The sequence below is a fragment of the Rhea pennata genome, chromosome 5, assembly GCF_028389875.1.
Source record: "Rhea pennata isolate bPtePen1 chromosome 5, bPtePen1.pri, whole genome shotgun sequence".
Lineage (NCBI taxonomy): Eukaryota > Metazoa > Chordata > Aves > Rheiformes > Rheidae > Rhea > Rhea pennata.
The window spans coordinates 54,817,087-54,843,089 of record NC_084667.1 but is presented as its reverse complement, the minus strand read 5'-3'; the positions used below and the strand labels follow the sequence as shown (position 1 = coordinate 54,843,089).

Below are 26,003 nucleotides of genomic sequence, written 5' to 3'. Positions count from 1 at the left end.
ATTATGTGGTCTGTGGGCTGGAGCCATAAATTGATTCATCACGGACTAACCTAAAAATTTCAGGAACATATCCGAACGTATCCTTTCCAGTACAATTTAGATTTTAACCAGTGGTAATTCTGACTTCCTGTTCAGTTAGTAATTGCAAGATGCATGCAGTCTCTGTACAGTTTGTTATCAGGAAAGCCTTTTCAAAAGTGTGTTAGCCAATGTCCTAGCACCACCACAAGCTGTAATACTTTTTTAAACTTAGTGCTCTAAATGCCTTGTTGACAGCGAATGCAATGCATAGTTAGTTGTTTAGCTCCTTTCTTCTCCAAAAGCCATCTTCTTCTGTAAGTATTTTTAAGTATTTAGTGCTAATGGACATTCAGCTGCTTGAATGGTTTTAATTTGATGTACTTAGCACATTCTAGTCAGCTTTTATGCAAATAATGACGGTTCTTTTGCATACTTTGAACTCAATTCTGATAAATTTCCATGTACAATGAGTCTGCTACCATTATTACTATTAATGCATAGTTCCCTGTTAGGATCATGTATTTTGGAAATACTAAGTAAATACAGTCTGAGCTTTGGGAACAATCTTAAAAGTAAAGATTAGTTTGAAATAGATTTTTTTTTTAATCAGACCAGCATATTCAACTATACAGAAATTTAATAAATTGAACTATAATATGGTGATATTAATCATATCAATAGTCAATCAATAACACAATACAGTGATATTTTTGCACATTAAGAAAATTAATCCTGAACTTCAAGTCAGTTGTGCAGTGAAAAAGAAAGAGAAACTGTGCAGAGAAACTGTGCATAAGAAAACTGAGAACACAAAAGATTTTTTATATAAAAAGTATGTGAAATGCTTTTAATAAAGATAAGACATTAAAAATAGATAGACATACCTATTCCTTGTCCTTCCTGGTAGTTTAGGTGAAACTTCAAATTCAGAGACAGCTGGTAAACAACAAGATAGTGGTTAATAATGGAATTTAAAGACACATCCTGAGGCACAACTTTCTGAGTGCTGTCTGAGTGTTTTCCTGGTCATGCATGATGTTATATTTTGAAAGAAAGATCCAGAATAGTGTTTTTTTTTCCTCTTACTTTTCCCGACGTCAGCTGTAGTAATTTCCAAACCATGTGAAATATTTCATTCTTGTGGTGAAGTAATATAAACCATATACCGTATCATTGCCCTTCACATGGCCATTAATTAAAGGTCTCCAATACAGGTCCTTGGCAATTCTAAGTTTCTTTGTGTGGTTAAGCATTATCTGCAAAAACAGCTTCATACAGCTTTGAATCACCCTCTCAGCGCCAATTCACACAAAGACAAAGTTTGTACTAGTTTTCTGCAGTGCTAGGAGCTCTTCTCTCTAACAGCCTGGGTCTGCGACAGTTTTGAAGTGAAGATGGGTACGTGGTGCCCCATGCTGAGGAGCTGGGGTTAAAGCGGACTACTTCATCTCCTACCACAAGAAGAGAGAACATGAAGCAGCTCTAGGAGAAGTGAAGGATGTGCAAGGAGTAGTACTCTCGCCAAAGCTTGTGCATGAGGCTCACCAGAGCAAAATGGAAATCAGTTTGTATTTTTTTATTACAGGAATAATTGCCTAGTAATCTCAAAATAGGTATTTGGGAAGTGCTGCTGAAACTTGGACCCACTAAAACCATTTTTTCCACCAGCTTTGAAAACTAATGTCCTTTGCACCCTGCTGTTGCTATCCTGTGTACGAATCTTTGTGTATATTACTCTTCAGTAGCACCCAATGACTGCTGTATATTCTCAGGCCTGCAGCCATAATAAATCTTGGTTTTGTCTGATTACCTTCTTGTACTTTATTGTTTGAGAGTCTAAGTTTGTTTCCAAGCTTAGTTTTCATCTTTGTTCATTCTGACTGTGCTCTGATTAGAGCAAAATATACAAAAAATACCAGATCTGATGTCTCTCAGATTTTGAAATCCAAATCTCTCTTAAGTGCATATGTGTAAACTATAGGATCTTCCAACTATTTGTTAAAGAACAGTGGGAAATAATCAAGGGACTGGAATGTTATTTACTTATATTAAAGCATTCTTCCCATTGGCTACGTAGCCAACGAATGCACTCTCTCGCTGAATTCTCATTTCACAGTGTCCGTTCTTGTTTGACAAGTGAGTTAAAATGAAAGACCGTGCTTGGCTTCATTGTGATATCTCATTATGAACTTCACTATCATTACGATAAATACGTTTATCCTAAGCCTTATTTCTTTCTTTGAAAAGATTCTAAATTAGGTCAGTGCAAATACTGGCAAAATTGACACGAACTTGAAAAACTGTACTAACTGAACACCATCACTTCTGAAAAAACTCTAAAAACTCCAAAGAATTTGAAGATTTAAAATGTACATATGCTTTTAAAAATTTAAATATTATTTCAACATTATTTTATTAAATAATCAAAGCATTATTAAAATACCTCTAAAATGAACTTACAAATGAGTATTTTTGACTTCTTGATTTCTGAAAAATGTTACAAATCATTTATTTTGGTGATGACTTGAAACATGTTATTTTTTGAACTGAATTTGACCTAAGGGATCCTAATAACCTGGATAGGATCAATCTCTAAACATCACAGCCCAGACTATGACTCACTAAGGTAAGTGCAATGCAACAGATCTTCGTCACAGACTTTCCCTAACTTCCTCTTTGCTTACGCTAATTCATTTCTGTGTTTGAAAGTTATTTTTTCATAAAGAAGGATATTTGAGCAATAACAATATGTCTGGAATTCAGCCTTGCTTAGACATAAATCTCTAAGAGCAGCCAACACAGACATTCATTCACATTTTCTGAGTTGCAAACTGCAGCTGTGTCTGAAATCTAACTGATAAAAAATACAGTCTTATGAAATTCATCTCTTCAAAATGGGATCAGTGTTGATTTGTACAACAAATCCCTCCTCCTCTCTGTAAAAATAATCTCCCCTTTTCCATTTTTTATTGCCATCTTCAGAACTTTTTTCAGAAGCGCAGAGATATTCAAAATGGGGAATCTATTCATCTGGGAGAGACTGTGAAATGAACAGGTTCAGTTAGAGCTCCTGACTCATAAAGATCTTAGAACAAGTCTATATAATGAGCTTTAACTTCACAAAAGAATGTGTTTAATTGACTATTTCTTTGCAGTTTATCAGTGTTTATAAATATCTAATTGGAGCATGTAAAGATGATGTGGCCAAATTCTTCTCAGTGGTGCTCAGTGACAGGACGACAGGCAATAGGCAGAAACTGAAAAAAAGGAAACTCTATTTGAACACAAGAAAACACTTCTTCATTATGTCACTTGGATTAGCAGGCGTCCCTGAAGCTGCTCTGCCTCCATAGCTCAGTCGGACACTCTTGCCAAGTTTCTTCTACCTGACCTTCTTGAAAGAACAGTGCTCTTCTCTACCCTCCATGGGTATACAAGCATGAGGACTATTCAGAGCTTTTATTCAAAGTCAATTACTGCAGCAACACGTATCTAGTTGGGGGAGACCTCCCCGATGCACTATTAAGAAAAACACACACACAACACTGCATTGCACCCCAAAGTGCCTGCAGCATGGTTTTACCAGCAGCTGTTATCCTGACCTATTAAATTATTTACATTTGTTGGAGGTTTTGCTCAAATGCATCTCTCTTCTGTTTCAAGACAAGGCCATATTTCACGTTCTGCTTGCTGCTATGTGCTCTTTGCCAAGCATATTTCAGAAAGACTAATGATGTTTACAGTGCTTCATACACATTTGGACACAACACTTTTGTGATATTCTTATCTAGCATTTAGATCATCATATTGCATGGCCTTCTCTGAGCAGAAAAAGAGAAATAATTACTAGTGAAAATGATTGGTAAAGCATTATAGAGCCTCACAAATGGCTAATTTGAATTCTTTTCAGTAGTTTCAGTAGTGCCGTGGAACAGGACAAAAGGCAAGGGGCACAAACTGAACCACAGGAAGTCCCGCCTGAGCATGAGGAAGAACTTCTTCACTGTGAGAGTGACAGAGCACTGGAACAGGTTGCCCAGAGAGGTTGTGGAGTCTCCTTCTCTGGAGATATTCAAAACTCACTGGACGTGATCCTGGGCAACCTTTTCTAGGTGACCCTGCTGGAGTGTGGGGGGGTTGGACCAGATGATCTTCAGAGTTCCCTTCCAACCTCAACTATGTTGTGATGCTGTGAACTTGGGTCTTCATTTAAACCCATGAAAATCATAGAATGATTGGTAATGTTTTACACTTTGCATAGATGAAAGGAAAATGAAGGATCAAGTTTAAAAGTATCTGTATTACAGTCAATAGTTAAAAGGGTTTTCCTGTGTATATGTAACTAAAATGCATCTGTCTATTGGTGCCTTCAACCTGGGATACTCATAACACATTAGTTCAAGTTTTAAGCTTATATGATCTTCAGTCATCCTGTCTGTGTTGACTTTCCTGTAAAAAATACACACTCTCTAAGGGTGCATAGGGATTTACAAATACTCACTGGGCCTCTCAGATAAGAAAGATTAACCAAATAGATTGATCAAGACAAACATAACGCATTAGATAGTAGACAAATGGTAGAAATCAAAAACATCTCAGGAGTTCTGGTTCTCAGTCCAATAATTCAACCATTAAAAATCTTACTCCTCTTAGCATAAACTGGAACCTTTAGTGATCTAAACAAATTATCTTTTGGGGACAACATGAATTTAACAGAATGATCTCCCTTATTAAGATGGTCTCTAAATCAACCCACTTATTTCCTATGACAAACCCTTTGTTCTGGAAGCTGGCAAAAATGTTTTTTGATGCAACCTTATGATATAAAATTCTTTGTTTAGCCTGACTAGATTTCTTTGCATCTGCTGTAGACCAAGTTTCCTAAGAAGAGGTTAAACTCTAATGAAATGATTTTCAATTTGTAATGAACTGATCGTGGTATCACAGTGCAATAATAATCAAGCCTTATCCACCACATTTTATGGAGACAGAAACAGAAAAATACAGAAGGTGCCAGTATAGGCCAGAAACCCACAATGTGCTGATGGAAAAATGGAAAGAAAGAATGATCCAATGGCTATAGTAATGTTTGGGGATTTGGAAGATTTGAATTGAGTTTCTGACTTTTCCACAGACCTGCTGACTAAGGAAGAGTAACGTCCTGTCCACAACAAACACAATTCTATTGCTTCAGTTCGCTTTCCTACGGTACAACAGGAAGTGAAAGAAATTATCTGCACCAGTTGCCTTTCAGAGCAATCATTCCAGAGAGATAGGACGCATGCTAAAGAAGAAAATGCCAACAAATTTCATTTGTCAAAGTTGTTTATTTTCTATTGTAAATACTTGCCATACAGCAAAATAATGTGTCTCTCTATATTTACATAATTTAAATTAATGTCATATTCTTGATATGTGATAACACTTAAATATTTTACTCCTCAGTACCAAACACTCAACATTTTTTTCCATTGATTGAATAACTACCATATGGAATTCCTTTCATTTAAAGGTTGTGTGAACAGTATGCTCATGCATAAAACAACACTGGTAACACTGGAGAAAACAGAAAGCCTTGATGTATTTTATTATACGTGCTTTGGACAACATAGTGAATGAACAAAGAAGTATTTATGACAGAGAATTATATTGGATTATTAAAGAAGATCTATAGAAATTGACTATAAATCATCTACAATCATCTAAATACTATGGTTTTCAAAGCAAATTTGCACACTTCTCAAATATTTTCTTGGTTTAAATATTTTAAGGTTTAATACAACTTTCCCATAGATTTACTATTCCATTCTGATGGATAAAGACTACTCATAACAGCAGTCACAGTTTAATTATGTCATCAAACTCTTTTTCTCTTGGGAATGTTAAGTCTCTAGCCTTTAGTGCCTTGAAAAGAAAGAAAAAGCTCTGTTATTTTCAGTAGCTGTTAGACCATCTCCAAGTCAGGTTTAAAACAAGATTCCTAGAAGTAAAAATGCATATTGACAATTTGATACACTATCAGTTTATCTTCTGTGTAGAAATAATTTAGTTTATAAATCCAGTCTTATTTTTGAATAAGTATTTTATATTACTATCACTCAAATTTATTCTACAGAGAAAACTAAGTGAATATGAGAGAGTCTGAAGAGGCTACATTACTCTGAACATTCAAATCTTCAGTTAAATTTCTATGGCAGAGAGATAATGCTTTCCTTCATATCCTCAGTTTCTTCTTTGTGTGAGATTATACCAGTCATGCTGAGCATTTATGTTTCCATTAAATAACACTACTAACATTAATTACAGTTTGTGAGTATTAAAGCTGAAGCTCTCTGAAGTGTATGTATATATGTATGTAAGCAACATTCGCTCACCCAAAGGGAGCTCTTCATAGTAAATACAGCAACTTTGCAGAAGGGGTAAACACTCTCCTGCTACAAAGAAAACTCAGCTACCTTTAGGAAGCTGGCTGCAGCCTTCCTTCCACTACCTTTATTAAGCTCCTAACATAAAAGCTGACACAAACCTCTGCTTAGCAGAGGTAGAGCAGTTGCAAAATGGCACAGTTTGTTAATCAAATAAAATTGTTCTGGATGACTGAGCAAAGAAGGAAAATGGCATGGAAGATGGCAACTCCTAAAAATCAATTTGAATAACATCCCTACAGGATTCCCAGAAACTTATTTAACTGTGAGTCTCTCCTATCAAAAATATATGGGTACCATAAGTAGTCACACAATCCTGACAATAGCTCCTATCCTGGGACTCTATTCAGAGAACTGTATGTGCATTCAAGCACTTATATTCATTAGAAATACAAACATTTCAAATAATGAAGCCAGCTAGTATAATTCAGTCATGAAAATGTAAATATGCCACAATGTATGCTGCAACCACAACACATGTCCAACAGCAGTAGAAGCAGGTGACTAAATGGAGTTTGCATTAAGATCAAACCATTAGTTCCTCACAAATGAAGAATACTATCACACATTTATGCCGAGGACCCATAGCAGATGGATATTAGTAGAGGCTCAAATGTTAGTTTTTTTTTCTGTAATGAACAGTGTGCTATTGTGATAACGGGAAAACAGACTTTTTCCTTGGGCATTCACTGGAAATCGAAGTTCTTAAAGTGTCCAGGGAGTTTTCTTTTTGCACAGATTGTGATTTTCTGCACCTCTTTGGGAGTAAGTCCTTATAGAATTCCACAGCCTTTCTCTGGAAGTGCTTCCCTACAATAACATACAGGACTGGGTTCAAGCAGCTGTTGCTAAAGGAGCAGTATGTTGCAATCTGGGTCACTATTTCATTGATGTCTTCAAGGCATTGGAAAGTGTCTGTGAGGTAAGAGACTGTCTCAATGAAAGTGCTGATCTGGAATGGAAGCCAGCAAATGATAAACACCAAAAGCACAGCAAGGACCAGCACGGTGGCTCTTCTCTCTGTCTGGATTAACTTGAGTTTTTGTAACTCATTACTTCGTAAGGCTTTGATGATCTGAATGGTGCAATAGGTAATTACACAGAGTGGGATCACAAAGCCCACAATATTAAGCAAGAAGTTGTTTGCAGGGTGCCAGTAGGTGCTTGGATACTCAAGAGAACAGGCTGTGATGTTGTATTCTTTGAAATACCGTAAATTTCGGAACATTATTGTAGGTAAACATATGAGCAATGCACACATCCAGACTATGAAGCTATTCCATTTCGCACAGGCAGTTCGTCGCATCCGTCCAAGAGACATGGTTTTCACCAAGGCCAGATAGCGGTCGATGCTTACTAGTGTCAGAAAATAAATGCTAGAATAAAAATTCATGTAACTAATTGTGTTGACAGCTTTACAGAGGAATAGGCCAAAAGGCCATTCAAACTTATTAGAAATATTAATGGCCCAGAAAGGCAAGACACAGACTAACATTAGGTCAGCAAGTACCATGTTTGATAAGTAAATTTCAGCCACAGTGCAGCGACTCTTGTGGAAACAAAGGACACTGAGAACAAAGCCATTTTCTATTGCTCCCAGAATAAATATAAACCAGAGGAAACCAGGCTGAAAAGTGTATAGCCAGTTCCATGCATCTGAATTGATGCATCCAGATCCATTCGGTTGATGCACTCCTGAAGTATTGTTGAAACCTGCCGGATTGATTCTGAGCTCCTGGGTGGTCATAATGTTGTAAAGTTGAGTAACGTTTTCTGTTGCGATGGAAACCATTTCTGTGCAGAGAGAAAATAGGATGAAAAGAGATTGCTGCATCTAGCTTACTGCTGCAGAAGATAAAATAAGAAAAGCCACATCAAAAAGTGTGACTTTGAAGAGGTTTACAATTCCATGGTTTGCTATCTCATAGACACCCTGTATGCTTGCAGAGGGTTTGACAGAGTGAACTGATACGGACTGTGCTGACCAGTTTCATGGGGTGAAACAAAGTGTTGAAGCAACAGCAGACATGAATATTTACAAGTCTTTATTCCCTAGAATCAAGCTACAGCAAGTTTTTTTTTTTTTTTTAATCTTTTGAGGAGGTTGATAGTTATTTTCTTATCTCTCTGTATCAACAGAGCCTCCTAAAAGACTTCTGTAACTTTTGAGTCCCTCTGTTGCTATTTGTAAGGTGATGCATTTGTGGCATGTCACTCAACATTTCACATGCTGTCTTGTAAAGCAAGAATTTGGTAGAATTCAATGCTGTTTCTTCCTCACAGAACACTATCTCTTTTTTCCTCAAAACGTTATGACTATCAAAGCAGCCATTTAGTTTACAGCTCTAGTCTGCACTAAGAAATCTGCAGAAGAACCTGTATTAATAAGCAGTGCAGCTTTCTCGACTTCTCACTGAAATCACCTGTGTACTTCTGTATCTGCACTACAATCTCCTTCTGCAGGCAATTAATAGAGGAGATAAATGGTATAATCTTGGTAAGGGCATTTAGTTTTAATAAGCTCCACGGTGGGTGGGTTGGTAAAGATGGTGGCCATCATGTAAGCAAAGACCTGCCTGAAGTCAAGTTGCAATGGGTTAATTCGTCTGCAAGAGCACAATCTGAAAACCTGGCACTACCCTCTAATTAACTGCACGGGTCAGAACAGCTTAAGGTCTTACAGGAAGCTATTTAAGGGCAGAAATGTTAGATATGTGCTTAAGCGTTAATAAGATGAAACAGAAGCTGTGTGTCCAACGTAAGGGTGTTATCTTTAAAATGATAACTGTGGTTGTTGTTGCTATGTTGTGAGGTGATACATGCTCAGATATTATCCAAGTATGAGCTTGTCTTATCAGATCTGTATACACAGCTGTCTGGACTAAGTGACAGAAATACTGTTTGCCTTTTTTTCATAAATTACTGTTTATGTTATGTTTTGATTGGAAGCCTTTCAGATGTATTTTTAATTAAGACATTTGTCTGATCCAGCTGGTAAATTGGCAGTAAAAGAGGACACATTTGTTATTTCTGGAAGGATGGAGTTCTCATCTGTGTTCTGGTTACTGCATTTGCTGGTTGAGACATGTCAATGCTGGGTATGTACGTAGACATTCAGCTGTTGGATGCAGAAAAATACTGAAAATACAGATACTGAAAAATGGTGGTCATATTTTGTGTATTTATTTTTCATTAAGCACTGTAGTGCATAAGAATCAAAGGCAAGGATCAAGACCACTTTGCACTAAGTACAGGAAAGGCAGTAACAAAGGGGACCGTCCCTGTCCAGCAGAATTTATAACATATGTGTCAGGCAGGACAGGTCAACTGAATAAAATGAGCAAGGGGCACTGAAAATCCTGAAAGATAAGCCAATTTAATTAATGAGCACAAAACAAAACATCAGCAATATGCACTTCCAGTTCTTCATAACTTGAGCAGCCAGAGGACAGTATTTGCATAATCTGGGCAGAAATCAAAATATTTTCATTCTCCAAGTTCATCCTTTCAAAAATAGAACTTTTCAAGCCTATCTCTAACAGCAGTATAGTCTCCAACCTCTACTACCTTTCCTGCCTCTTTGTTAAGCTCATCACTACTAGAACCACCTCAGTCTTAAGACACCAGCGTCCTTTGATCTCTGTTTTCAAGAAGCATCTGGAGAATGGGTTAGTAGAGCCTACATATTATACAGCGTTACACACTGTAGAGGCACTTCTAGTGATCTATGATTTTGGTGACATCATTGTCTAAAGGTTTTAGATCTAGTGCACATGGATTTATTTGTTCTGTATGGGACCACTCTCAGTGCTTGCTGTTTAACATTAGCAATAATCTAATGTATATCCTCTTTTCATCTGCCAGTTGTGAGTAATTATTATAGGGTGTAAATGACTTGGATAGAGATCTTATCTTTGTCTGTACTCTTTCAGGCCTAGCAGCTACAGCTAATGTATTTTTCTGTGATTTTACTTGTTCATATTTCAGCATACTGGAATATAGGACAATACCAAAAGCCACACTGGCACCCAGATAGGCCTCATCAATTGCTTCTGCTTTATCTATTAGGCCATATTGGAAGAGTTTGACACAATTTTACTCTTGAAGAGTTCATATTGGCAGTTCTTATCACCTCCTTATCTTTCATTATCCTCCAGATGTGAATCAAATTGCAAACTGCTGTTTAAATTCTCTCCTTCTGTGTCTGCTGGCCCTTTGCGCTGTAAGTACACACAGGGAGCAAAATACTGAGGGATGATCAAAAACAGACATTTGAGAATAAAAGTTGTGTAGGGAAGATGCAGTTAAGAGAAGTTGTTTCTTCTGCTGGTAGCAGGCTGTGAACTAGCAGTAAGATATAAAATTGCTTTATTTTATGCTTTGGGGTTGGATGTATGCACATATTTAATAAGCCATTCATTATTAATTCAAAGAGTGGTCATAAAGGTTATGACATAGCTGGCAATTTCTATGCCTTTCCCTCATAATTATGACTAACAGAAAAACAACAGTCAGACATTAATTTTACAAAAAATAGCTCAGAAAATGGCCAGTGATTTATGATATTTTCCCTACAATTCATCTCTTTTAGATTATTGTTTTTGAGCAGAAAGCCCTAGAAAGACAACACTTTCAGGTATTGTTCCCCTGTGTTGTTACTGCGGTATGGGAGCAGCGTGCAGGGGTGCAGTCAGGATGTGAGCCGGCGCACCGCGGTGGTGCTCCCGGCGACCGGCCTCCTTGCTGCTTAGCCCCAGCGCTTCTCGAAAGCGCTGGCAGAAGCGCGGCAGAGAACAAGGTAAAACGCGCCAAGGAGTATTTCCTGACCAGCTTAAGCAATGCATTTAAATATTGTTTGATGCTCTTCGCAGTAGCACAAGAAACTCGTTTAAACCATGAGCTTACAGAATAAATTATGATTCCCACCGACATGATATAGAAAAGGGAGTGATGTGTCACTGCTAGTCGCTTATTATCAAAATTCAGTGACACTGCAGGTGACCTGTTTACACATGCTCTATAAATACTTTCTGTGCAGTGCAAGGTAGGCCTAACATGTAAAACTGGGCTTTTGAAAAGAGTCTGTGCGACAGTTTTGCTTTAGATGCTGCCCAGCTGAAGCAATCATTACGAAGGAGAGGTGACTCCTGTTGCAGACTGACATGTCTGGCATTAACCCTCACCTACTATTAGTTACCTCCTCCTTCACGAGGACACAAAAACCTTGACAGTCTTTTCTGTTGTTCCAAAATGCTTTTTTAATGTACCAATGTTGACAGTAAAGGCAGAGCAGGGGCGCGGGGGCTGCCGGCACCCCGGGTGGGCAGCAGCCGGGACCTGCCCTGCGCCGGTCGCAGCCGGTCGCAGCCAGCTCCGGCCGGTGTGAGCAGCCCTGGGTGCGGGGCGCTGCAGCACGGCGGGGAGCGTGCGGCAGCCGCGAGGGGCTGGAGACGCTTGTGGGGATGCACTGCTGAAGGGACGCTGTTGGCAGCACGGGAGCTGCAGCGGGGCTGGGGCTGTGCAGAGACCCAGATAGCTTAGCCAAGTTAGGGAGCTGGGCTGATGGGCTCTGTCAGAGCAATGGCCTGCTAAGAGAGGCGTTAACAAGGGCAAAAGGGAGGCCCCTGGTCAGCAGCTAGCAGCACTGAAGTGGTCAAATTGCAAGCAGCGTGCTGAGCCAGTGGGGCTGCTGTGGGAGCAGCCAGGGAGCCCAGCATGACTGCTTTGGAGGGGTTCCCTGATGCCAGGGGGCAGGAAGCTGAGCTGTCTGATGGGGAAATACAGCAGTTCCTTCAGGCGGCCCTGGCTATGGTAGCTAAGCAGACCTGCCGCTTCCCCAGTGTGGCCACTCCGCAGGCCTTTGCTGAGACTGGATTACAGAAACATGGTGCACTTAAAGCTGCCGCCCCAGGGAAATGGCCTGGCAGTGGCTATGGAAGTGCTGGGGGGCCACAGCAAGCAAGTTAAAGTTTGTGGCTTGGGAGGGCCAAGCTCTGGGGAGTTTGGGTCTTAAGCTACTTACAAACACTCTGACAGCTAGGCACAGTTACTTACACCCTGCTGTAACACCTGATAAACTGGTGGGACATCCGGTTGATCTAGGAGTAGCCTCTATATATCATTCTCGGGGAGCATGCCAGAAGACAGGCATGAGGTTAGCAGCATAGCAAAGAATAATGCCAAAAGTCCAGTAGTGTGATCAACTTCAGAAAACGTGTCGGGGGGGGGGGGCATGAAAAGTCTCCATGCTATAGTCTTACATGCTAGGGCTTCTGGATGTTCTTGAAGGAAAAGGAGGAGGCTATGATGAAGTGGGATAGAAAGCCCAACAGAGATCTAGGGTTGTGAGTTGAGGAATGCAAGTGCAAAGGAAGGGTCAGAGAATTGTTAGCAGAGTGTGGCTGAAGCCCAGCTACTACTGGACTCATGAATCTACTGGTACCTCCAAAAGTGATGTTAGTCTTTGCTTATCCTGGCTAATTGTTTGGTCATATGCTAAAGTATAGTAAATAGCTTAAACTGTTGTGGTGGTCTTGGTTATGTATTTTAAAAAGACAAGGCCTGAACTATGTAACAGGGATTTAGACTGCTACAATTTTAACTCTGATAATCTAATCCACAGGAGATGGAGTTTGTAGCGTATATATTCAGCTGTTGTGTCCTCCTTGGTTACGTGTTTTGCAGGAACAAGGTGTGAAGTTTGTGATAAGTATATGCTGAGATTGCTGTAATATTGACCCTGATAATTTAGTGCATAGAGCAGGGTATGGAGCCTGTAATAGCTATATGTTCAAATGTACCATGTATGTTAACCCATGTGATGCGGTTTGCAGGGTCAAAAAGTAGAATTTCAATAATTGTAGGCAGCCATTATTATGATGTTAACCCCTAAAATCTGGTCTGCAGGGGGCTACAGATAGAGTTTATGAAGAATGTGCATTAAGGCTGCGAGGCTGTTGCAAGCAGAGTTTATAATGGATGTATATTAAAAGAGTTGTGAAATATGCACATCACAGAGGTGAGGCGTGGAATGTATTGGGCATAAATTGCAGGGTTTAAGTGGCAGGGAGCTGCAGTGGAGACCTTTAAGGCAACCAGTCACAACCATTTCCAGCTGGCTCTGACTGATGTGAGCAGCCCATCACCCACCAACGCTGCAGCTTGGTGGGGAGCCCATGGTGCTTTAAGAAAGAGTGGCAGCCATGAGAGACTGGAAGTGTTCATGAAATGTGCTACTGAAGGCATACTGTTGGAAACAGCTGGAGATGTGCTTTTGGAAGGAGGCTCTCTGTATCAAGGGCGGGACACCCCCTGAAGGCACTGTGGCCTGTGGGTGACTCACACTGAGATGAGGGCAGCCCTGAAAGGACTGCTGCCCATGAAAGACCCATGCTGGAGCAGGTAAACTGAAGGGATGGTGACCGGTGGAGGACCCATGCTGGAGCAGGGACACCAAGAAGCCCAGACAAGCAGAGGAATACCATTAGGAAGTATTGAGTAGCAAAAAGAAACGGATACGCACAGAAATCATTATCATATGACCCCAAGTTCCTGCACAATCTGGTATCTCACCAAAGGAATCAGGATGGCCTGGGGGTAACCTGTGGCAAAACCAAGGGTATTTGAGACTGGAAAGGGGAAAAGAGAGCTATTTGGCTTAAGTTAAGCCTGGGGCAAGGCAGGGGGGGGAAGTATTTACTTAAGTGTTTGATTGTTTATACTATTTTTTTTTCTCAGGACCCAAATCAGTCATCAGAAGTTTGTGTTAACTGACAATAAATTGCGTAAAAAATCCCTGAGCCAAGACTTCGCCTGCAACCATGTTCCAGACTGCAAATGTACTGGAATTACAAGCATTGTGTAATATTTCAGAGTTTGCTAGTTTAGACTCTCTCGTACTTCGTAAATCATAGCCACATCCTAATATGCGTTGGTTGAGTTATCACTGATGATATCAGCTGGGGTCTTAGGACTGAAGTGAGTCACTGCAGACCTCCATCATTCCAGGTCTAAATTATCCTCGCATACAATAAATAGCCTTTCTTATGCCATCAGCCAGGGTTGGCACAACTCAAATCCACATGACAGGCAGATCAGCCATGCAGTTACAATTCTGTCATGTATCTTGGGCATGAGCACTTAGCAGCTGCTGCTAATGTTGTGAACCTGCCTAGTTAATCAGCATTTCATGCAGCCATAAACCCTTTTCAGTTTTCTTTACTTTTTGGGATCACAATCCAGCAGTGAGTCTTCTGTAAGTGTCCTCCTTTCCTTCACAGCTAAGCCAGTAGATCTGAGACCTCCATGTTTGTGTTTCTCTATTTTTAGACCTAAAATTCTGTTTCTCTGGACTCTGGAAGTCCAGTCAACCATTCATTTTCTTTCTCCAGCAAATGTGCAGAGTCCGTGGTGTGGCTGGGATGTATCTGAGATAGTGAGCCTGTGTTTTACAGGTCTTGGTGTTCTGGTTTATATAAAAATAAATCTACCATGTACCTGTTATGTTACAGTTACCATGTAAGTGCTGCTGGGTACCTGCTCACATATTTCTGACTAGGAAATTTGAATTAAGAAAAGAACATCCGTTCTAACAAAACCCTAACGCATTCATAGCCATGGAAGTAATCCTGCCTGTGGTTCTTAGATTTCAGCACAGCCCCAGATTTCAGCGGCTGATGCAATCTGTTGCCAAATCTCTCCCCAGAGCAAGGGAGTACTGCTGAAGCTGCTCGGAGGAATTTAAAATTGCGCCTGCCCTCACAGAGACATAGAGTGCAGTGCAGACGCCTCTGGGCATCCACTTACTGTGATCATGTATAGCAGCACTGTGCAGAGAAAAAATGCGTATCTTCTTGGGTATAGTTAAGAGTTATGTATATATATGCATTTTCTCTTGGCACGGATAATTCACCAGTGTCTTGCTTTATCCTTGGAGCTAGTGCAAAAAACTACTATCCTACTGTATCACAGACTCTGGATGTTCTGCTTCTTGGGAGAAGTGCATTTCTCTGAGCAGTGCAAGTGTTCTTCTCATCCACCAGAAAACTTTTGGCAGGATGAAGTAAGATTTAATTCTATTTTATTCAAAAAAATTTTGACCCCCCCCCCCAAAGAAAAAAAAAGAACATAAGCTTTTGTCTCATCAAAAACCTTGATGCCCAGCTCAGACTGTTTTGTTCAGCAGGAAGATGTATCCACAAACTTGTGTTTGGGAGCTCTTAGTTGTTTTAGATCTTCTTCAACTGCATCAGGATAAGTAGTGGAGAACAACTTTTTAAATGAAAAAGATGAGATATAAATATTTTTACTACTATTCTACCTTTGTTTACTTAATGAAACAACATCTAAATGATCTTGTACATAAATTACTGTTTCTTAGCTTTCAGGTAACTAAAAGAAGAGACATGTCTGTAGGACAAGAAGAGGTTGAGACTAGCTCATCGGTTTATTCCTTCTGACTATTTAAAATGCCAGACATGCCAAGATAGGATTTTGCTGCCAGCATCTCAGTAAGGCCACTAGAGTCATTACACTGAAACCATTACAGTTACAATCATCTTTGTATTTTTATAGGATATATCATTTCCTTTTTTTTTTTCCTGGATAAATTGAATTCAGCATTTATTGGATACTTGTGTTGAATCAGAGGAATGGAATTTATTCAAAATGAAATGGCATCATCTGGAGAACAGCGCATGGACAAATGATATTGAGGAAGGCTACTCCTGCCTCCAGGTTGTTTGTATTCCCTGAAATAAAAAGGAAAATCCTATTGATTACTCTATGTCAGGGCTCATACAGGCCACTTCAGGTAAGGTTTTATGTTTTCTTTCCTCTGCCAGGAAACTAAAATCTTTATGAGATTGCATAGGGTCCATTTTTGCCTCTCCTGTTTCCCTGAACAACTATCCCTTACCTATTTACTGGGAACAAGTGCTTATTACCTATTTTGTGGTAGTGCCTGGGAGCCTGGTGCCTGAACCAGGACATCATTTCAGTGATACAGGCTTAAAACAAAAGCAAACACCCGCCTAGAGAGCAGGTACTTAAGACATGAACCAAAAAGCATACCCAGGAAAGCAGAGGTAGAGACAGGCAGAGTGAGACAATACCAATCATAGATGAACCTGAGAAGCTGCTCTTTTAGTACATTATGCAACTTGGCAAATGTAAAGATGCAAATGATGTTCTCTTGTGATTATGCTCATCTCCAGTCCCAAAAGTGGCTGTTTCGGATATGCAGCAAAGGTGGCTGTAACCTGAGGAAAGTGACACCCATGCCAGAAGTAGGAACAGACACTAGCTCTGGTTTTGCAGGACTTCTTGTCAATACTGCTGTGAAAGGAAGCTACCAGCGTAAGCACAGCCTCTGCAGTGCTTTGTGCATCCCAAGGCCCCACCAGCCTTCTACTCCACATGATGTGTTTTTATGGTATATAGTCATTCAAGATGAAGATTACTTAGACATCAGTTTAGTATTTCATTTATTTCAGGGATTCTTAACAAGAAATGGCTTTGTGAAGGCGAGATCTGATGCCTAGCTGAAGCCCAAGAAGAAGCCTGTAGCATCCTTGTTAGTACTTTATATTTTGCTGGTTCATTTTATGTGCCTTCAGTGGCCAAATGTTTTTCAGATATTACAGCTGGCTTGCCAGTACAGCTGGGTGTTGAAGATGCAGAGTTATTGCCTTTTAAATGTGGAATTTTCAGAGACTTTTTTTGTGTAATTTTGAAGCGCACCATGGAATGACAACCATTATACTGCAGTAATTGTTAAGTACACTTACTTCAATTATGTTAAAGAAAATGGAAAAACAATTGTTCTGTTGAAGGATTTGTTTCAATAATGGTGAGTCTAAGGTGAGAACAGGCTACTCAGTTTTCCTGCTGGGCAGGGAGAGAAAGGCCACTCAATTCTTAGAGTATCTATTGCAGTCATCCAAAGAAAGATGTGGAAGGAGCACTAACCCAATCAAGTGCAACAAGGCACTTTGCATAACATATTAATCCCAAGAGAAAATCTGGGAAGGACTCAATTTAGACTTTCCAGTATTACCCTCTTCCTGTAAAATCTCATACTTTTTATCCCGAGTTAACCGGAGATGTTGTCTTTCAAAACTATTTATATATCCTGTTCAACAACTGCAGCAATTCTTCTGATAAAAGGTATTATCTGAGGGCAGAGTAATTATAACTGAGATGGAAAATAGCAGAACAGAGCTGCTGAACTGCTGTGAGAGCTGGTAAGAGGAGGAAGATATGGACGGGACCACAAGGAAGTACAGAACACAATATAATTGTACATGGAAAAAATGCCAGTCTCATTATGAACACTGCAAGTTTAAATTGATTCCAGATTTGGTGGTGGTATTTGGGTCACTGTCCATGTTCATTCTCTGATTTTATGCCAACAGTACCTTGAAAACTGTTCTAATAACAATGTATTCCAAAATGATGCAGATGTCACCAAAGTTTGCTATTCTGAAAGACCAGAGAGTTTAGTACAATAATTATGTTTCATCTGAACGTGGAAATAGTAATTTTTAACATTTGGGGCAGAATTTTAAAATTTCCTCAGCCACTAAACCCTTCAATGTCAATCTATTTGAACTAAAAATAAACTAGAGTTTGTTTATGTTTGATTTTCATAAACTTTCTTTACTGTTTTTTAAAAGAGGAGAGAGGAAGGGAATCTGAACAATAGTATTCCATATAATTGTGCACCAGCCCCAAAGCATGGGCTTTGTAACAGTTTCTGGCTTAGATTCCAAGGTGGTATTAAATAGGTCAGAGTCCAACCTTCTACCCTTTGCTTGCCTCTTTGGTGGTTTTAAAGATCCAACTGGATAAAGCCCAAGTAACCTGGTCTCATCCCCTGATAGATGAGGCCATGTTGAGCAAGAGGTTGGACTAGAGACATGCTGAACTCCCTTCCAACCTGAATTATCTTAAAATCCTTAATTTGTGCTTCTAATGCCAAGAATCCAAGTTTTCAGTTGGATTTATGCCAAAAAAAGAAAGCAGAATTGGGCACTGAGTAACAGGGGGTCCTTGTTCACTGAATTTCCTTAGGCAGCTACCAGAGATTTTGCTGAAAGCACTGTGGGAATTGGCTTTTGACGAAATCATTTTTTCATGTGTCAGGACACATCAGCTCATCCAAATAATAAAAATAAAGGGAGAAAAGTTGACTTGTATTAGCTGGGATTTTCATTGGGGGGCAGGAGGGAACCTGAATGCCAACAGAGCAGAGCCTGCACAGTGAGCAGCTGAGGGGCCAGAGCTGGCAGCTGAGATGTGCTGGGTTATGTCTTCTGCTTCTAGGCTGTTACATGATTCAGTGGGCTCTTGGAGCCATGTTTAAGAGGTATATATTTTTATAGTACAAAAATATGTGATGTTCCATTTACCTTTCCAACCTTTACTTCAGTTATTTGTTCAGGTGGGTAGAAAAGAAAGAAAAAGCCAGACAGAGAGAAAGCTCTGGAAGATTTAAGCAGAGAGATTAATTTAATGAAGCAGAAGGGACATACAGAAAATTAATTAGAAATCTGAGAGGTTAATGGACAGCTTGGTCAGGTGTAGTGGTGGGAAGTTTTGCCTCTCTCCTCACTAGAAATCCTGATGGATGGATATTCAGAGCCTATATAAGGAAGAGAACAACAACCAGGCGGTGTTTGGGAGGCTTGAATATGGACATTTTGGAAACTGCAGGGTATCTGAGATGTCTGCATGGGGCTGGTATATGATACAGGACCTCTAAGAGATTCCGTCTTCTATAGTCAAACAAGATACTCGGAAGTGTCTGAAACTGCTAGGGCACCTCTTAATGTTAGCATTAAGATTGGAATGTGGAGGGCATAACTCCACTGCGAAACTAGCAAATCTTTGGGTTAAATAGAGCATTATAGGGACTATAAAAGAACATTATAGCTGTAAAATGAAATCCAGAATTATAGCAAAGGAAAACGGGTAAAAGATTCTCTTATGAATGAGAGACTGTTAAAACAATTTAGATTTTAAGAGCTCAAAAAGAAAAGCTGATTTGTTCCAGAAGAAATGGTTGAAATATAATCTTCTACTTTATAAGTATTTGAAAAATAGAAAAGGCTTGGGTCAGTATTTGAAATTAATAAGAGCCTGCTGTAGTGCTCAATATATTGGAGCCTAGTGCTTAGTTAGCTTAGTGCTGTTTTTAAGGAAAATTTCTGTTTCTTATCTCTTGGGAAGACAAGAATGCTATGTAAAGAAAGCTCTATCTTGGCAACAGCTAAAGCAGATGAACTAGAAGCAAAGGTTTTTGTTTTCTTGTTTTGTGTTTCTTCTCACAAATGTATTACCTATAGGCAAAATAACAGGGAAAAAATTGTGCCTCAATACATTCATTTTAAAATCTACACTTTCCTTCTCTTTTAGAGAACACTCTGTTCCTCAAGGTTTACTCAAAGCCCATCCTTATTTCAGCCTTTCATAACTATCTCAAAAGCAATGTAAGCTGGAAATATTCAGTGAGAACTAACTTTTAAAATTAATCTTTTTCCTCATTGGAGTATTTCCTTCTCCTTCTCTGAAATATGGAGGAGAGAAAACATGTATTTAATTAGAAATGTACTGCCACACAGCTCTGATGAAGTATCGTTCCTGTTGTAATATTTATAAATGTGATGTATTATAGTATTGTTCACTAGCAGTAATTTCACTGGAAGTAATTTACAGATGCAGGTGGATTCAGCCTCTAAGATCTCTTATTCCTATGAAAATTTCTCAGATAAGCTGTCGTAAGTCTGCATGATTTAGTCCCAGTCAGTGATGAGCACAAGAATTAGACATAGAGCTTGGGTATACTGATGACTAGCAAGGTACTGTAAAGGTATAGGCATGGTCCTGTTTTATGTGTTAGCTTATAGAGCTGTTCACAGGAGTAGTGTAACCCTTCTTGAATGGGAATTTTGAGTCTCAAAAAGTGTTCCAAAAAAGCACTGCCATTGGTGATAAACAGAGTGAAAACATTCCTCTTGCATGTAAGAGAGGCCACATGAGGGTTTCATTAAAACAAAAAGGGACCAAAACAGAGGAGAGTATAAGCAAATTAATAGTCAAAGAATAGTCACAAATCTTCTGAATGCACTTCTAGGGCTGTTTTGAGGAACATCATGGCAAGATACAGTTTGGACAAAAGAATGAAGTATTAGGATAAATCCATCAGTTTTATTTTCACAACAAACCTGCTGCTGAAATCTGAAAGTGTTTGGCAATAAAACTATATGAGGTCTGTAACTGTGGAGCCATCAAGAACTGAAAATATGACACACAGATGTCCCATACGTGGTGATGTATTACAACAACAATTCTCTGTGTTTAAATTTAGATATGAATAACTGTTTTTGTATTTTGTTTTCCTGGAGATTTCCTTTTTGTTAATGCTTTACAGCTTTTCACTTCTCTTTCATACATGATGGATTAGCAAACACAGTGGAAGAACTTTCTGTACTTGTTCAGCAACTTTTACAACTGTATTTTTTGACCATAGAAGGAAGATAAATTAAAGAACTACCAATCTGTTCTGAAAACAGAAGTGATCGCTTCCGTCCTTCTTCTCCCATCGTACACTCCCAGTTCTGCTACAGACAAGTTCATATATGTTTGAGAAGGTTTAAGCTGGTCTGACTTTCTGAGTTACGTTTTCTCCATCCCTAGCTTTCTCAACATGGTACATGTTTAGGAAGGAATTAATTATATGAAGCTCTTAACTGTAAGTGTTAATTAGGCACAAGCCAGATTTGCTCATCTCTTTGTAGTCACTGGGCAGATGAGAGACCTCATTCTAAGTCTATGCTCTGTCTAATTCAGAGCAAGGTCTGGAACTCAGGTGATCCAGGTGGCAAGATATTAAGAAGACACAAAGCCATTCAATAATGTGGATCAAGACTATTTCTCTTGATGAAGCCATTTCAAATGAGTGTAAACACTTAAATAATTGTTGAAGCAGGGGCATGAACCTGATTCTTCCATTTGTGAAAATATCAACGGTTGCTAGGCTTACAATGTCAGTCTTTTAGCTCCTTCTCTCTCTCCTAGTGCATACTGAATTACTTGTTGCAATGCTTAAGTCACAGAAGCAAAGAACAGCTGGGGTTGGAAGGGACCTCTGGAGATCATCTGGTCCAACCCCCTGCTCAAGCATGGTCACCTAGAGCAGATTGCCCAGAATCATGTTCAGTAGGATTTTTAGCATCACAAAGGATGGAGACTGCACAAGCTCTGTGGGCAACCTGTTCCAGTGTTCAACTGCTGTCACAGTAAAGCATTGTTTTTGTATGTTTAAGTACAAGTTTAAGTGGATTTCCTGTATTGCAGTTTATGCCCATTGCCTCTTGTCCTGTCACTGGGCAGAAGAGTCTAGTTTCCAAGATTAGTTGCTCCATCACCTTCCCAGGTGTTCAGGCAAGGTTAACCGGCCTGTAGCAAATCATTGAGCTTAGGATTCATCTCTGTTGCAAGGGCTGATTTCTATTCTTTAGTTTCTTTCTCACTTGATCTTCCTATTTTGTCTAGAATTATTATTTTTGTATTTCTTACTTGGTAAGGTGCAAAGTACAGGGCTGACCTTTTCAGGTGGCATCAAGCTTGTCTCCTCTGTTTCTCAGGTTCTTTGGTACCTTTGAAGACATTGCTGGCTTGCATCAATAACAAGGGGGAAAGCTGCTACGTTTTGGTAGGCTGCCATTTAAAACAGTGCCGTGATGAAACACACCTCCAAGTGCACTGGTTTAGCATTCCATTCAGCCCAGCTTTGAGGCCAAGTAGCTTTCCTTTCTTAAATGCACAGGCAGAGAAGATGCTGAGGAAAATGGAGAGGAGGAGATGGCAGGTGCAGGTCAGATGCCATTGCACATTAGCAGGTTACGCAGGTAGAGGGGAAGGGAGAGATGTCTGCTGGAGAGAATGCTGTCTGGGGCCCTGCTTATTGCTAAGTGGAAGGACGTAAAAAAGAATAATGGACTTGGTTCATAGCATGAGTGAAATAAATCCAAAGCTTGGTATCATCTGCTAAGACTCACAAAGCTTGCTAGTTTCTATCATTAGCTAAAAGGGCTTCTGCCAATAGGGACAATGATCAGATAATAGTTTGCTGACGTTTTTCATGCCACAGAACTTGCATTCAACATCAGTTCTGTTGCTGTGGAAATGATCATATATTAACATAATTTATTCCTGAGCCTAGCTGACTTGCTGCTTAGTTTGATATCTCTCCCATCGCATTTTTTGGAAATATTGCAGAATCACAGAAGGGTTGAGGTTGGAAGGGACATCGGGAGATTATCTAGTCCAATCTCCCTGCTCAGGCAGGGTCATATTAGAGCACATTAGACAAGATCGCATCCAGGTGGGCTCCAGTGAAGGAGATTCCACAACCTCCCTGGGTAACCTGTTCCAGTGCCCTGTTAACCTCACAGTAAAGAAGATTTTCCTCATGTTCAGATGGAATTTCCTGTGTTTCAGTTTGTGCCTGTTGCCTCTCATCCTATTGCTGGGCACCACTGAAAAGAGTCTGGCTCCTTACTTTCTACATCCTCTCTTCAGATACTTATATGCAATGATAAGATCCCTCCTCGACTTTCTCTTCCCCAGACTGAACAGTCCCAGCTCTCAGCCTTTCCTCATATGAGATATACTCCAGTCCCTTAATTATCTTAATAGCCCTCTGCTGAACTCACTCCAGTAGCTCCATGTTTCCCTTACATTGGGGACCCCAGAACTGGACATAGGACTCCAGATGCAACCTCACGAGGGATAAGCAGAAGGTGAGGATTACCTCCCTCGACCTGCTGGCAACACTCTTCCTAGTGCACTCCAGGATACCATTGACCTTCTTGGCCACAAGGGCACTTTGCTGGACGTGGTCAGCTTGCAATCTACCAGGACTCCCAGGTCCTTCTCCGCAGAGCTGCTTTCCAGTACAGGCTCTGGGTGCCTGTACTAGTGCATGGGGTTATTCTTCCCGAGATGAAGGACTCTGCACTTCCCTTTGTTGAACATCATGAGGTTCCTCTTTGCCCATCTCTCCAGCCTGTCAAAGCTCTCTGAATGGCAACACAGTCTTCTAGTGTATCACCACTCTTCCTGGTTTTGCATTGTCAGCAAACTTGCTGAGGAGGCACTCTGTCCCTTCATCCACGTCATTGATGAGTAAGCTGAGCAAGACTAGACCAGTACTGACCTGGGGGACACTGCTAGCTACAGACCTCCAACTAGACTTTGCACCACTAAGCACAACCCTCTGGGCTCTGCCTTTCAGCCAGTTCTCAGTCCACCTCACAGTCTCCTCATCTATGGTGAGGCAACTGTCCGTTTGTACAGGGAGAGAAGAAATAGAAACATTGCTTGGAGAGAGACCAACATACTTTGCCACCAGGAACTACACAGGGCTCCCTCTCATGTGGCACTGGCTGCTGGGAAAGTAAGTCTAGTCCCAGGGCTGAGGTCTTCCGTCTTTCTTATCTCTTCTGCAGCACTTATAGTGTCCAACTGCAGAGCATTCCTGGGAAACATGTCACTATAGCAGAATCAAATCGCCGCGTAATTGGAGTCTAATTCTTGGAAAGAAACAAATATTTTATACTACTACACAAGCCTAATAAAATGGAGGAAGTAACAGTCGTGATGATGGATGGGAGACTGTCACATATTACAGGCATAACAGAAACATGAAATTGTAGTAGGGAGTGAAACACACATTGAATGGTGTATGTTGCTTATAAAGAGAGACAAACAAAGCATTTGTCTTTTTGTTATCAGATGTGAGCTAAGGAGGAATATAAAAATAAAAAAAATCAGCTTGTGTTTAGGAAGGCTGTCAATGAAAACCATTCTGCTAGACTGGCTGACAGAGAGAGATCACTCATGTAATTAGATAAATACTGCTAGGAACTGTATTGCATTGTGAGATGTTTTTTAGATATTTGATATATATATATATGCAATATACTCAGAGATACATGAAGAAATGCCCAGATATTCCAGATAGCATAGGCAAAAAAGTTTTTATATCAAAGCATCAGAGAGAAAACAAAAGCTGGTATTATTTCATCCTGAGGGCATGGTGAGGACATTGTAGGTTTGATGACTGAAAATAAGCTCAAGTGGAGTCATCAAAACGTACATAGTTTAAGTGAACTAGGAAAACAAATGAGAGACTATAACTAATTTTTGTGAAGTGACATGTAGATTTACCAGGTTGAAATAGAGACAAAGGAAGTTGAAGCCCCTTCCGTAAGCACTGCAGGACCTACAGGAATGCTCTATTGTATGATAAGGGACTTGCTTACGGTATTAGCACTACAAAATTCAAAGAGCTTAATGCACTAGTGTTGCAAGACCTGGTTAATATCCTTTGCTGAAATCTGGTGTCATGTGAAATGGCAGGTGTGATGACAATGAGCAATGCGATACGTCTATCAGTGTAGATAATGGTATACGATGCCTTGAGCGCAATGATAAGAAATAAAATAAATGTGATAAAGAAATAAAATGCTAGTGATTTTATCAAGTGTAGCTTGTGCAGCTAGATTACATTTCTTTGTTAAAATAAGCATTTCCTACTTTTAAAAAAGCCTTTCCTGAAAATAAGGTAGATCAGAACTATTTCAAGTGCCATGTTGAAAACAGCTAAGTTGGAAAATAAATATATGAATTTTCAATTGGTTAAAGGCAGCTCTTGAGAGACGGGCTGGAGAAACTGTTACTAGAGGTTTTTCTCAGAATTGGTCTTGGGGTTCATTTAGTTAAATATTTACATAGTTGATTTAAGTGTGAAGAATAGGAGAGCACTGATGAAGGATGCCAGTGACATGAATAGCTTGATATCTTCATTACAGAGAACAGTAGTAATATCCTGAAGAAAGCACTAGAAGATATTAAATAATCAGAGCAACAGATGTGGAATAATAAGAGGAAAAAATGTACGTTTTGAAGCAGTCATGTTATGAAGATGTAGCAACTGATGTTGCTTTATTTGCCTTGCTGTAGTGGAAGCACAGTAGAGTTGTTCAGCAGTATACAAAACTTCACTTAAAAAAAAATTGCTTACTGATAAGCTCCCAGGTTTGTCACATTATACTTTAAGTACACCCAAATCTGTTTGGTTCAGTTTAGCCACTCCTTTCTCTTAGCTGAAATACAGCCCTTTTTGTGCGTAGCAGCTTTACCATTCTCATGAGTAGGCAGAATGTAAAGATCTAATGACCAAATAACATTTGCCAGTGTCGCTCTCTTTGTGTATTAAATACACGGTGGAAAGATTTGCCTTTCAGAGGAACTGGCTCTGTGCCTTGAAAGCACTTTGCTTCTAGCACCTTGGGAACATTGTAGCAGCTGTTTAGAGAAAGAGTAGAGATTTGCCATCTCCATTGCCTCTGACCACTATCATGCTAACACTGCCATCAAGAGCAGCTAAAATAACACAACATTTGCTTCACATTTTCACCACTGGCTTTCACAACTGTGGCATTATGAGAAAAGCCTGAAATCCTTGTTAGCAGAGATTGGAAGCTCATA

General features: G+C 39.8%; 1 protein-coding gene across 5 annotated transcripts in view; it reads right to left on the bottom strand.

The window, feature by feature from the left end:
* The window catches only part of BDKRB2 (bradykinin receptor B2), a 39,752-nt gene that overhangs the window by 3,189 nt on the left and 10,560 nt on the right, over positions 1-26,003 (bottom strand). For 3 of the 5 annotated variants that reach the window (XM_062576626.1, XM_062576627.1, XM_062576628.1), the window contains one exon: positions 5,394-8,240. The exons of 1 other annotated variant lie outside the window; for it this stretch is intronic. In XM_062576626.1, coding sequence (XP_062432610.1) covers positions 7,093-8,238 — 1,146 coding nt within the window. In that variant the 5' untranslated portion in view covers positions 8,239-8,240 and the 3' untranslated portion in view covers positions 5,394-7,092. Of the gene's footprint in view, positions 1-905; positions 917-5,393; positions 8,241-26,003 lie in introns of those variants that run through there. One more of the 5 variants, XM_062576629.1, reaches the window with a different exon arrangement.